Source organism: Musa acuminata, chromosome BXJ3-1, assembly GCF_036884655.1.
Source record: "Musa acuminata AAA Group cultivar baxijiao chromosome BXJ3-1, Cavendish_Baxijiao_AAA, whole genome shotgun sequence".
In the NCBI taxonomy this organism is placed as follows: domain Eukaryota; kingdom Viridiplantae; phylum Streptophyta; class Magnoliopsida; order Zingiberales; family Musaceae; genus Musa; species Musa acuminata.
Genome location: NC_088349.1, coordinates 4,980,910 through 4,994,947, shown reverse-complemented (window position 1 = coordinate 4,994,947; position 14,038 = coordinate 4,980,910). Strand labels below are relative to the sequence as shown.

Below are 14,038 nucleotides of genomic sequence, written 5' to 3'. Positions count from 1 at the left end.
CAAGTCCCGAGATTCCATCACTCTGTGCCCTTCTGCACTCTCTCTCTCTCGGCAGTAACCTTAGCCTAAAGGAACCTGCAGAGGCGGTTCTGATGAGTTGACCTCCTTTCTTTATTCTCATTTCATTGCTGTGTGCTCTGATTAGTTGACCTCCGAGTACATCAGATCTAGCATCTGATTCCGAGATCAAGTATACCTAATTCCTATATAATCACATGAGTCTCTTCCCATGCCACAGGAAGTACTACATGCTTCTGCACCGGCCTTTCACACACAGTACTCTTGTCCTCCACCATCTTCCTCACTCAGCAGCATCCAGGTGAGAATGGAGTCCCAGTTCAGGCCTGGGTTCGATGGAACCCAAGGCTACAATGAAGGCTCGCCCCCGTCGACGAACTTACCGGGCTACATCCTTCGCTTCCTCGCCGTCGTCTTCACCCTCATCTCGACGGTCGTCATGGGTGCTGCCAAGGAGATCGTTACGCTTCTCATTCGTGATCCTCTCACCAACGAGACGACCACCCTCATGGCGACGGTGAAGTCGACGTACTCCGCCGGATATGTGTATGAATCTATTCGTTAACGTTATCTCCTATGCAGCTTCACATGAAACTGTACCCATTCATGACGCTCTTCTCTCTCTCTCTCGTCGTTTGGTTGACTACCAGGTACTTCGTAATAGTCAACGCGGTGGTCTTTTTCTGCTCGGTGATCGCGCTGGTGATCTCGATCGCGAAGAGAGCAGGGTCAGGCGGGACGCTGTTCGCACTCTCCCTGGCCGACCTGGTCATGCTGGTTCTTCTCTTCTCAGGCAACGGCGCAGCGACGGCGATCAGCGTGGTGGCCGAGAAGGGGCAGGAAAACTTGGCCGGATGGGACCGGATCTGCGACACGGCCAGCAAGTTCTGCGCGCGCGTCAACGCCGCCATCGCCATGTCCATGCTTGCGTCCGTAGCTTACCTACTGCTGGTCTTGCTGGGGATGATTGCTCTCAGGAGGAGGTCTTACTGAGCTCCGAAACCCAAGTAGCTTAGATCACCGATGCTTGTTCTATTGTTGGATGTCGGCGAGAAGAGGTTGAACTATGGATTCTTGCGTGTGGCAAACATTTACCGGAAAATATGGATATGTGACAAAAACTTAGAGACGAAAAAAAAATTTATTTTACTTTGCTAAAGATTAAAATATCGAATCAGACATGTTAGCATACGAAAATGCTAATGAGGTTTCGAACCATCAACTTTTGATAGGTGGATCTGATATATTATTACCGATGAGATATATAATGTCCAAGTGTGATATATTGAACATATTTGGGTTATAATTAAATATTTAAAAATAAAAAAATATATTTTAGTTCAATTTCTAGAAAAAAAAACTCATGTTTTAGAATTTCATGCACTAAGTTTGAAAAACTTTATAGAATATTATTTTTTTTTAAATGACCATTTTACTCCCATCGATCATCTCCCTCCGTCTTTTGCTCGACTCTTAATTATGTCAATTACCCTCCTTTGTCGATCCCGTGATAAAAGTATAGGCTCTGCAACCCCTTCATGACCAACGATTAAGGTTGTGAGCAAGGGCGACATCCGTCGACAACCAACGACGAGGAAGTGGTGTAAGGAGACTATATTTTTATACTTTATGGGTAAGAAGAATATTGAATATCCGGTATTTTATGATCCTATTTCCATCTATATAGTAGACATGATTAATTTGACAAAAATTTTATGTCCCCAATAATATTACGATTTTGCCATTTGACAAGCTTCTTTAAAAGCAAGCATTAAATGAATCAGCCCGGCTCAATAGAAGGCCAGCTGAGCCGGACTGGATTGGGTTGGATTAAACTAGGCGAACCGGGCCGCTTAGTGGTCGTCAGTCAGTCAGTTGGCGGCCCATTATGTCGTTACAGAAATCTCTGGAGCACTTCCTTCCCCTCTTCACTTCCCCTCAATAAAACCCTACTCTTCTTCCTCTTGCTTCAGCTTGCCGTCGCCTTCTCCCAACCTAGATCTGTCTCCTTTACCCTTTATTTCAATTCCTTTGCTCGAGATCGACGAGGGGGAAAGATGTCGCTCCGGGTGTTGAATCCCAACGCCGAGGTGCTGAACAAGTCGGCGGCGCTCCACATGAACATCAACGCCGCTAAGGGCCTCCAGGACGTCCTCAAGACCAACCTCGGGCCCAAGGGCACCATCAAGATGTAATCCTTCCGCCGCTTCCTCTTCTGATCCCTTTGTCGTCTTTACTTATTGATTTTGTACGCGCAGGCTTGTTGGAGGGGCTGGGGATATCAAGCTGACCAAAGATGGCAACACTCTACTGAAGGAGATGGTATGATCTCTGGAAATACTCGTTAAAGGTTCGCTTATTTTCCCATTTACCCGAGAAATGCTTCGGTAATCATTTTGTTGGATCGGCAGCAAATCCAAAACCCCACAGCCATCATGATTGCGAGGACAGCGGTTGCGCAGGATGAGACTAGTGGCGACGGCACGACCTCCACTGTGCTCTTCATTGGGGAGCTCATGAAGCAGTCAGAGCGGTACATCGATGAAGGTCTTTCCCAGTTAATTTTCTTTGCTTTTGTTCTGGGTGAACGGGCTGTCCCTTCCGAGATTTATTATTTTGGTTATTGTGAACAGCACATTGTTATTAATTTGGTGATTGGCTTTTATGCGTGCTTGCTTCTTTTCACTTTGTTGTACTTCGTCAGTATTAGAAGGTTCACTATGTGTCTCAAAACTTGTAAAAGAGTACCTGATTTGTGCACTGTGTATCGTATAATTTCTTTATTGTAATTTTCCACCTATGGAAATAATGGAGGCTTGGTTTACTCTTCCGAGCTCAACCACTATAGCACCTTCTTTACCTCTGTAATTTTACATTGATTGAAAATGTGGGGACAATTATCTTAGTGGGGCAGAGATCAAATTTGCTTTGACTCAAGGATGCAATACTTTGATGCATTGTCTACACAGATGCTCATGATGATTATCTTGAATAATCAAACAATTCATGATAGAAAAACTTGGATGATGATTATGATTATGATTATGAGCATATGGGACCACAAACAGGAAAGTGTGGAGCCAATCATTTTGAAGAAAATGTGCTCTTCTCTGAGCTAAGATGAACATTTTGGTAATTGGGCTTTCTGTGGAGCAGCTATATTCTTGTGAACTGAATACCTTCATTTTAGTTTTGCATAACTCATAGTAGTACTAACATGATGTAATTTTTACAATTTTTGTGCTTGTATAGTTTGTTAACTTTGAGCATTTCATGTGAGTCAATTTTAAGAAAGTTTGTTTACCCCTGGTGTTGCAGTACCTGATTCAAAAATTGCTTTAAGTGAACTTCTTTTAGTGTCCCGGTTTAATGTTGTGTGTTACATATGATTTTAGCTTATTAGAATGGTTCTTCCTCGGCCCATAGCTTCTGATCTTTAAAACCTTTTGAATTTCCACTCAGGAATGCATCCACGGGTACTGGTAGATGGATTTGAAATTGCTAAGCGGTCTACCCTTGAATTTCTTGAGAAGTTTAAGACACCTGTTGTAATGGGTGATACCCCTGACAAGGAGATATTGAAAATGGTAGCACGGACAACTCTTAGGACAAAGGTAAATGAGTTTCTTCTTTCTGTAGTATACCTCTGAATTGTCAAAGGTAAACAAGTTACGTTTTCCTCTTTTGACCATGGTTCTTGAATTTTTCTTTGTTGTAGTTATACGAGGGACTAGCTGATCAACTGACAGATATTGTTGTTAATGGAGTAAGTACCATCCTTAATGGTTGTTTGTCCTTATTCTTCTTTGATGATAAATGTATAAAAGTGATAACTGACATTCTCTTTGGGTTCTAGCATGTTAGGAAAACTTGATATTTTTCTGTATGAAAAACAAATTTTCATTTGATGACAAGAAAGTTGCGTGTATCTTACACTGCAGTGCCAATGTTTCAGGTTGAGTGTTTCTTTAATGAATCGCTGACTAGTAGTTTCATGCAGGACATATTTGCTAGATTGTGTTTTCTTCATCATTGATGTTTGTGTCACAGTAATATATTCTGTTTTGTCCTTTTAGTAGTTCATTATATTGTATGCAACAGTTATATGCACTTTAGGTAGGTTCATGCCAAACATTTTGCAAAAAAGTACTTTATGCTAAATGTATGTTGTGGCCTATCTATTATCGATCAAGTACATCAAGTCACCTATTGGCACTTGACACGTATATGCTTATGTGGAACCTAACCTTTTAACATTCTGTAGCATGAATTTGGGCATGTGACTAACAATCAGTCATGTATTATGAATAGCAGGGTTCATGATATGTTTGCCTCATCTATTCTAGATTGATCTTTTCTGAATAGAGGCTCAAATTCAATTGGTACAAGTGCTCTTTACTAAGGTGAAAGAAGTCCAGAGTTCTCAATTTCGATGTGTATTGCTCAATACAGGTGGTACGTACCGGTTTGAGATGATACTGGTACACGGACTGCCCTCTACCGGGCGATACCAGTGTTTTGACCTCATACCGGGCAATATGGGGTATGTACCCGGCGGTAACGGTCGAAATCCAACTGTTACCAAGGTGAATCAATTGGTACTATGCTTTGGATTTCAATCGTTACTGAGGTGTATCGAATTTTGATCATTACTGAAGCGTACCAGTAGGTACACCCTGGTATTTTTGGAGATTTTTTAACTTTTTTTTGTCATACTATTGGTATTCTCTGACATATCGTCGGTATGCTTTGGTATGTACTGTACCAGTATACCGGTATGGGCCAAAATTGAGAACCTTGGAAATAACACATTATATAGACATTTGAAAATTTTATGGTCGAAATGAAAATTAAAAGGCGAATAAATCTGAATTCCTGTTTGCTGAATTTCTTCCTTTAAACTTGCTATAAAACCTCTCACGTAATTATGCTTATATCTGCATGATATACAGGTTTCTTTTGATATAATACATCATAGTTCTGGTGAGAACTTTAGCTTGCACATAATCAACTTAACTAGGTATCTCTCTAAGATCGACCAAATATCAATTAGATTAGTGGGATCTTGTAATACCTTTGCATATCTAGAAAATCAACCATAAACAGTTTTAGAATCCCCGTGCCACGATTACACTATAATACAAATGACCCAAAATGATCTTAGGCTGATCGAATCAGATCAGCCTGAAACTCTGGAAATGGCTGCAAAATCCAGTTGGTTCTTTTGATAGGTTGGAATGGAAGCTATCAATTTTTTTTTCAGCTGAAACACATCAGTTGCACCTGGAATAAACTGTATTTGATGCTTATCTTGATTTGAAGTCTTATAATCACATTCTTTATCTTGGTCTTAAACTGCAAAATTGATTTCTTGTCTCTTAGCTTTAATATGATGTTTTCATTTGATATTATTTTGCAGCATTGGTACATCAAAATTTAATCATTTTATAACTTTTGAGTTCCAAATAGTCTTATATGAATATTCTTTTTAGTGTATTCTTGATGCTTGTAAACTTCAGTTCCCGTAACTGCATCTTCCTTTCTGATGACGATTCTTTACTTTGACATTAACAGGTGCTCTGCATACGCAAACCTGATGAGCCTATTGATCTCTTTATGGTGGAGATAATGCACATGCGTCATAAGTTTGATGTTGATACACGTTTGGTATGTTATTCTTGCAAATGATGATTGTCTGTTGTTCACATTAGATGTAAAATGCTATAGTTTAACCCAAGGTTTGCCTTATCGGTCCGAGCCGACGTGTCGGCCAGTCAACGACACATGTACCGGTCTATATTGGTGTATCAACACATGGTACACTGGTAAGTATCGATGTTTTGAAGAGGAAGAAAAAAGAGAGAAGGGATGGAGGAGGGAGGAAGAAAGAGCGAAGAAGAGGAAGCGGCGGAGGAGGAGGAAGAAGGAAGGAGGAAGAGGAGAAGAGACCTTACCTAAGACGTGGCGGTGCAGTGAGGTCGCGGCAAGCTGAGATCGCTGTTGATCGCAGTATCGAAGGTTATGTTCGCGAGCCTTGCGGAGGTGGAGGTGATGCTTGTGAGCGCTGTGGAGCCTTGCAGTTTCCCACTTCCCTTTTATATGGTGGACCAGACTGGGGTGGGTTCGTGGACCGTGTCAGCACTCTGACCGGTACATGCCCCTTGTTTCATACCGGTCTGGGCGAAACAGCGAACGTTGGTTTAACCATGATAGTTTTGTTTCCTGGTGTTGGTATCCAAAAATCATATTTATCATTCTATTTTTATGTATAATCCATCCTAACATATTTTGTAAGACTTAAAAACATAATAATCAAATTAATGGGGAAACACAGTTTTTGTTTTAGACAAACTAGTAGTTTGGTGGCAAGAATGAACCCAAGGGATTGTAGAGAATTAGGAAAATAAAATGCTGCCACAAATCATGACGACGGATAGCTAACTGGATATGCAGATATATGTTCCTGAAAATTAATCTGTTTTAACAATAATATGTTGCAAGAACTTGGAAACGATGACATTTACAAGAATTCACAGAGTCATTAGAGCAGAGATAGAAATTTATGCTGTTACATGTGATTATTCCTGTTGCATGTTAACTCTCAGGTTGTTGCTTTTTTCCCCCATATTGACAGGGACAAACAAGAATTGCAACTCAACTTACTAATTGGTTACGTTTTGTTGTGTGAAGTTGTGGTCTTATTGTTAGTCTGGTTCATGTTTTGTTCCTTTTTCAAGGTTGAAGGTCTCGTCCTTGATCATGGTTCTCGACATCCTGATATGAAACGGAGGGCAGAAAATTGTTATATCTTGACATGCAATGTCTCCTTGGAGTATGAGAAAAGGTAGAAATTTGATCTGCTAGCTTTTTGCAGTTATCTTTATTGGAAGAAGAAGCTCATAGTAATTGACAACTTGGATTTTTATATACTTTATCTTTTTCTTATCATTTTGGCCTTGCAATTGTCGTCTCGAGTAAAACAAACATTGGTAAGAATCCAATGCATTGAATACCTAGGTCCTTCCATAAGGTTTTGTCCATGGAGGATGAGATAGTGCCTAAGATCAGGTTGAAAGGCATAGTCAGTGGACAACAGGTGAATATTCCTGCAGTACCTTTGGCTTGTCATGAGGGAGGAAGGAGGTTGGGTTAACCAAAGGATGGTTATCGGTTCAAGGACACAATGTGACCTTGCAGGTAAGATGGGGTAAAAGAAATGCATCAAGCAAATGTTTGAGTCCCAAATATTTTACTTCCCCATTGTCCACAGCAAAAGCCTGCATAATACTATAATAGTGCTACCACATATGAGATTAAGCACCTTCTCCAGGCAAAACCCTCAACCAAATGCCAACTCCAAACAGTCATTGTAGTCCTAGACACATACCTGAAAGTTTCCTACCTCATTCAGCTTGGCACTCAATTCTTTTTACTTGCCTCCTATCTCAATCTGCCCCATGCTACCTGAGTTAGATTTGTCATAGATGTGTATCCTATTTTTTGTTGGGTTAGTTAGAAGAAGTTAGTTACATAAGTTTAAAACTCTAGTTTTTTATCAGTAACAAATTACATCTTTTCTCCGACCTCCAGAAGCATGAAGATTTCTCCTATATCCTATATATAGTGTTAGAAAATTTTCTGAAAGGTAACTATCTTAGTTTCATATATGAAATTTATATAAATATAGGATCCCTGAATCTATAAGATAAGAAAAGAACCATCTTTGGGATCTGATACTACATTGTTGCTTGTTACTTTAGTGGATTGAGTGTTCTATATCATGCTGGTTATTTTGATGAATGCAAATTATTTCATCTTTTATATTCTTGGCTATGAGCAGAACTTATATTTTCTCAAAATAGCTAAAAACATGATTTAATGTCCTCGAAATTTTTGATGACTCAATTAACTGAAGAAATAAAAATTGTATGAAGTTCTTTATATTCTCTAGTACTCTCTACTGTTGTCCCTTTTTTATGCTGCATAACATCATGGAAGAATTAATTTCATAATATGCAATGGCAACATTTTAGTTGTGGGTTATGGTTCTGGTACATGGTGCAAAACACATCATATGATGATGATGCCTTGCTGGTATATGGCATGCATATGTCTGTGGCATTTTGGTGTCCTACAAGTGCAGCAATAGTATGCCACATATTGGTCCTTGCTCTTGATTTATTTATATCCAGCTAACAAATTTTCCTTCAGTGAAATAAATGCAGGGTTTTTCTACTCCAATGCAGAGCAGAGAGAGAAAATGGTTGCTGCTGAACGGCGTCAAGTTGATGAGCGAGTTAAGAAGATCATTGAACTAAAGAATAAGGTCACCAGGATTTTCCTCTTTAGTTTGTATACTTGTCTCAATACCTTGTGCTTGAGTGTTGCTTCAATAAAATTCTCTTCTCGTGCAGGTCTGCTCGGGCAATGACAACAACTTTGTTGTGATCAACCAAAAGGGAATTGATCCTCCATCTCTGGATCTCCTTGCTAGGGCAGGGGTTAGTCATGTCACTGCTTGATAATGACAATTAGAATTATCTTGTCTGTTTCACTTTCAGTAGTGTGGGGGATGACCCTTGCAATATCTCTTGCAATGTTTAAAAGATAGTTTAAGATTCTTCTACATTTTTGAACTTGTCCTACTTGCATCTATCCATCTGGGTTTTCTAATTCTTGACATATCAAGGATTAATTGTAGAGGTTCCAACCAGATGGTATATTGCGACATATTCTATGTTTCCCTCATCCTTTAGGCTGTACATATTTTGCTGTACAATTTTTTACTTTTAAACTGAATGGTATTTTCTAATTATCCATGATTTCTTTCGTTTAGGATACATCCGCACCACTCTATTAAGAGAAATCTTAGTGAATTGCAGTTATGGTTTGATCACCTTGTTTCTCATACATTTTGGTTTTGAGAAGATGAGATGACAAATCTAAGTTCCTTCCATTTGAAATGCATAAATTGGTCTACATTCGTTACATTGTTTTGAGCAACTCTTGTTGCCCTTTTTATAACATTTTGTTTGGTATAATGGGTTTTGTTTTCGAATTATGCTTAGTTTGAGAGTTATAATCCTTCTTGTTATACTCACTTTTTTAGTGCCTTTTCATTTATTGCTAGTGATATGTGCTGGTTAGCGGTCACAGTCCCTTGAAGTTACAATCAACTTATATTTCTTAGATTATTGATCAGTCCATAACATTAATTAATTAAATGTTCCCTTTATTCAAAGGAAAGAGAATTATATTACTTCAAAACACAAATACATCCTGTGTCCTGCAGATCAGCACACAAAAAGGAAAGTCCTCAGGCCACTCATGTCTTCAAACAAAATTGGATTTGTACAACCTAGCAAAATTGGCCAAACAATTGGCACAACAATTTCCTTCTCTCTATATATAAACATGACAAGGATTCTAAAATGATCTGATTGTCTCCAAGGATGTGAAGAACATTCCATGGTGAATTCTGCTTAAGAACCAGCATGTTGATGACAGCTTTAGCATCAGTTTGCTCCTCATGCTGAGTGATCCCTTCCATTCTGGCAAAATGAGGTCCTTAATAGCTGTCAGTTCATTCTAGTATCGTCCCTTGTCATTGTTAAATCTGCCACCTGTAAGGATGCAAGTGCCATTAGATGATCCTAAGATGAAACCAAGACTACCATCATGTTATCCTGCGTGGAAGGAGCCATCTGTATTCTGTATATAGTTTGAAGTTTGAACTAACCTTCAGCAGGCTTTTTCCAAGAAACCACAATTTGGTTAATCTCACTGTTAGTCTGCACAGAACCATCCAAAGGTTTAAGACGGAAAAAATGAGTTGTTGCTTTATAGAAAATAGCAGGGCCTCAGGTTTGGTTCGACAGAACGCAACCTCATTATAGGCCTTCCACTCTTAATTATTTTTAGTGTGGTGAAATATACTTGCCTTCATCAAAATTGGGTATCTCATACAATTTGTTAATTTCAGATGCCATGCCATTTGAAGTAAGACTAATTGAAATGATGTTCCAATTCAATGGTTTTAGGAGTGATGAATTCAGTCTTTTTGTGATTCTGACAATAAAATCTTAATGAAAACATAAATTTTATTAACAATCCTATAACCGTAGTTCTATTTGTCAAGTCCCCATTACAAGTATTGTTGATGTTTTGCTCTTTAGGTGGCTAAATTTCAAGAAAAGAAATAAGAAGATAAATGTTTTGGTGAAAGTTCACATTATATATTAGCTAAAATTTATTGTATGCTACACTATGGAGAGTTGTGAACTTCCTAGCTTGAATTAGGATTCCAAATCCAGACAATTATTTTGTGTGCAACAGAAATCTGTAAATGATTATTTTGTATGCAAAAGATTCTGATTCTTGTCAGTGGCCATGTTGTGTACATATTAAGTTTCATTACTGTGTTGACTGTCAAGTATGATAGCTATTTAGGAGATAAGATGCAGAAAACTGAATGTTCTTTTGTTTATACTTTATAGATTATTCAGGATGCCAATTTTTGAAGGCATCGGTGGCACATCATAATAAATGACTTATCTTTGGATTGATAACTGTGATAATTGCAACCTTTATTTTCTGGTTCTTGTATTCTGTAGGGAACTGGTGAGTACTATCTTTGCATCATTGGCCTTCTTACTTTTGCTCAACCTGAATTCTTTTTTGTCCCATGTGTTATATTTTGGCTGCTCTTGCTTTGTTGAGACGTAATATCATTTTCAATTCATCCTGAACAACACTGAATCCTTTTCTGAGATACTGACTGTTATATATATATATATATATATATATATGTATATGTATATATATGTATATGTATATGTATATATATGTATATGTATATGTATATATATATATGTATACATATGTTTGAAACCTTTGTAATTATTTAGAATTTTACCACGTATCAATTTTGACTTTTGTTACTCTCACTTTCTAGATTATTGCACTTCGAAGAGCTAAGAGGAGGAATATGGAAAGACTGGTTTTAGCTTGTGGTGGGGAGGCTGTCAATTCTGTTGATGACTTGACTGAAGATTGTCTTGGCTGGGCTGGGCTTGTTTATGAGCATATTCTTGGTGAAGAAAAGTACACCTTTGTGGAGAATGTGAAAAACCCTCGTTCTTGTACTATCTTGATTAAAGGTTCTGAGTTTCTAGGATAATATTATTCATTTTTTACTTTAGCTACAAAGCACACGATTGGGGATCTCAAATCAGGTTATTCATCATTGCAGGACCCAATGACCATACAATTGCTCAAATCAAGGATGCTGTTCGTGATGGTCTCAGGTCTGTCAAGAATACACTTGAAGATGAAGCTGTTGTCCTGGTGAGATTTTGAATTTGGGGGGTGTTCTCAAATGTTGATATGCTTCTTTTCTGTATTTATCAACGAGCATAATTTATCAAGTTTTACATGCTGTGGTACATCTTTCATTCTCATATGGCAAGTGCTGTAACTCATCTAACCGCATGGTATTGTGTCTTGCATTGTGGGTGGCACCTTTGGAGTGGTATTGTGCCTGGATCTGCAATATATACTTTAAAGTCATGCCATGAGCAGGTCAATATGTTGGTACAGCCAGCATGACAGTATGATTCCGTAGGCATTAGTGATGTGACTCGATGGACAGGATTAGTTTATCGCTGGTGTAGCTGCCTCGTGCTTATGCTATAAAATACAGTGTTTCTGTACGTCATGTTTAGATGCTTGATTGTGAAGCTAATCTTTTAGAAGATCATGTGTAGGTGATTGTCTATATAAGTTTTTGATGCATGGCATGTGTTAAGATACCATATTACATAAGAATTCAGAATGCCCAATGCTGTGGACTAGGTATTTAAAGACAGTTTTTGGGCATCTGGTTGCTAGTGGCATATGATTGACTGGCAGGTCCTGGTTGAGGGAAAATTTCTTCAGAAAACTTTCTGTGAAAACTTTCATTTATTTACTTTTCAGAAAGTTTTTGATAAACAGATTATATTGTGGTAATGTAAGCATGATTCTTTCCATCAGAATGCTAACTACGCTAGAAGCACCTGTATTCCTTGGTTTGAGATCAGCTACAAATACTTTTAGGTTTTATCTGTTTAAATATGCTTTGATCAAGATATAAGTGTTTTTGTTCTTCACCTCATATGTTGTGTCTTCTATGGTGTTCTTTTTGGATATTTTTATATCATAGTTTCTAGTGCCATGCTATGTAGATTTTTAAATTTCTTTTTATGCATGATTTCCTGTGTGGTATGGCAACCTGCCAGTTCAAAGCTAGCTGATATTGCAATTTGGAATTCTTTCAAGCTATATTACTATCTTTCTTAAGTTTCCTGCAGTGAGATGCAGTCATTTCAGGACTACCATAATTATGATGTTTCAGGCACTTTAATGCACTTTCAGTTGATGGCTGTTTAAGACGAGGTTTATACTATTGCGCAACTGTTGTTGCACTTTGCTTCTGCTTAATAGAGAAGTAAACAGAAAGAAGCTCCAGATAAACTGGGCTCATCATGTAGTTTACATAACCGCAACATAGCAGGAAGAACCCATCCCAGAACAGCACATCAAAGACATCGCGGAAAAGCAGAACTCCCCACACCATTCTGACGTAGCTAGTAAATATGGCACAAACTAGAACATAACTCCATGCCGGTTTATTGATCCTGCCCATGTGGTATCTTCTTAAATTTACATGTTTATTGATTGAATGGTTGATCTATGCTGTAGAGGAGAAAACATAATCAAGTTCACAAAACATCGCAGGATTTTGAATCTACGAGGAATATTGTCTATATCCTTGCGTCAAGCAAAGATAAAAATCATGGCAACATTTCTTATAGAGTACTGCATCTACACACCATGTTGTATTATTTAATATGTTCTTATCTTGAAAGATTATGATGATTATTTTCCCGTTTTGTATGTTAATTGCTAGTCACACGACATTTTAGTGAATCAATTTGTTTTAAGTTATAGCTACTTTTAGCTCATCTGTAGAATGAACAAATACTGAGCCAATGAAAGTGAGTAACAAGATGAACTGGATACTTTACTAATATTTTTGTGATATATTGTCATTGGCATAGGGGGCTGGCGCTTTTGAGGTTGCAGCCAGGCAGCATTTGGTCACCAACATAAAGAAAACTGTTCAAGGGGTATGGTGTTCTGAAATCTTGTACAAGCAACTATCTTGATGCTAGATTACTGATGAAATGTTCTTTACAGCGTGCACAGCTTGGTGTAGAAGCTTTTGCTGATGCTCTTCTGGTGGTGCCGAAGACACTAGCAGAGAACTCTGGCCTCGACACACAAGATGTCATTATCGCTCTTACGGTAATGACCTATAACATATATTTTTCTCCACTCACCTAAGGCGATCAGCAAAGTCTTGCATCTTGGTCTAACTTAAACCACAATTCATGATGTTCTTAAGGGTGAGCATGACAGAGGTAACATTGTGGGTTTGAATCACCATACTGGAGAACCAATAGATCCACAAATGGAAGGTATCTTTGACAATTACTCAGTGAAAAGACAGATCATAAACTCAGGGTAAGTACTACCATTGATAGTTTCACAAACTTTGTTCCGATGAATAATTCATGTATTGTGTCTTCTATTTGCAGGCCTGTCATTGCATCCCAGTTGCTTCTGGTGGATGAAGTGATCCGTGCCGGTCGGAACATGAGAAAACCAACCTAATTCTATGGTGTATATCTCTATATGGTTGTTTTAAGTTTAGACATTGGTCAAAATCTCAAAAGTGGTTTTGACGTCTGGATTTGAACGATGAGAAATTACAATGCTGATGGTAGAGTGAAAGAATGCTGATGATAGGGTACTACTACATGTTTGTTATACCCTTCCCTCCTAGAGAGATGAGGAATGCTTCTGTTTTATTGAACAAAAATTGTCCTGAAAATATTTTATCTAATGATTGTGATTTGGTTCATATTATTTATTGTCAGGCCATGCAACTTGCGAAGTTGAGAATGAATGCTGCTCC

At 38.3% G+C, this 14,038-nt stretch overlaps 2 protein-coding genes across 2 annotated transcripts; both read left to right on the top strand.

The window, feature by feature from the left end:
- Positions 1-228: 228 nt before the first annotated feature.
- Positions 229-1,177, top strand: LOC103985551 (CASP-like protein 1E1). Its single transcript, XM_009403285.3, has 2 exons — positions 229-564; positions 669-1,177. Exons 1-2 carry the CDS (start codon positions 230-232, stop codon positions 1,009-1,011), a joined length of 678 nt encoding a protein of 225 aa, XP_009401560.3. The 5' UTR covers position 229; the 3' UTR covers positions 1,012-1,177.
- A 774-nt stretch (positions 1,178-1,951) lies between these two features.
- LOC135629577 (T-complex protein 1 subunit zeta 1-like) lies at positions 1,952-13,984 on the top strand. The gene is made up of 15 exons (XM_065137125.1): positions 1,952-2,209; positions 2,277-2,340; positions 2,430-2,565; positions 3,481-3,632; positions 3,737-3,784; positions 5,593-5,685; positions 6,756-6,862; positions 8,230-8,344; positions 8,433-8,519; positions 10,973-11,177; positions 11,270-11,364; positions 13,119-13,187; positions 13,258-13,365; positions 13,466-13,584; positions 13,659-13,984. Exons 1-15 carry the CDS (start codon positions 2,076-2,078, stop codon positions 13,732-13,734), a joined length of 1,608 nt encoding a protein of 535 aa, XP_064993197.1. The 5' UTR covers positions 1,952-2,075; the 3' UTR covers positions 13,735-13,984.
- Positions 13,985-14,038: the final 54 nt, after the last annotated feature.

What these genes read in the sequence shown, in the direction of transcription:
- LOC103985551 (XM_009403285.3), top strand. Translation starts at nt 230, where the DNA reads ATGCCACAGGAAGTACTACATGCTTCTGCACCGGCCTTTCACACACAG. An exon ending in ACGTACTCCGCCGGATATGT is followed by an intron (nt 565 to 668) that starts GTATGAATCTAT and finishes GTTGACTACCAG; the next exon opens with GTACTTCGTAATAGTCAACG.
- LOC135629577 (XM_065137125.1), top strand. Translation starts at nt 2,076, where the DNA reads ATGTCGCTCCGGGTGTTGAATCCCAACGCCGAGGTGCTGAACAAGTCG. An exon ending in AGAGCGGTACATCGATGAAG is followed by an intron (nt 2,566 to 3,480) that starts GTCTTTCCCAGT and finishes ATTTCCACTCAG; the next exon opens with GAATGCATCCACGGGTACTG. An exon ending in TTGTACTATCTTGATTAAAG is followed by an intron (nt 11,178 to 11,269) that starts GTTCTGAGTTTC and finishes TCATCATTGCAG; the next exon opens with GACCCAATGACCATACAATT.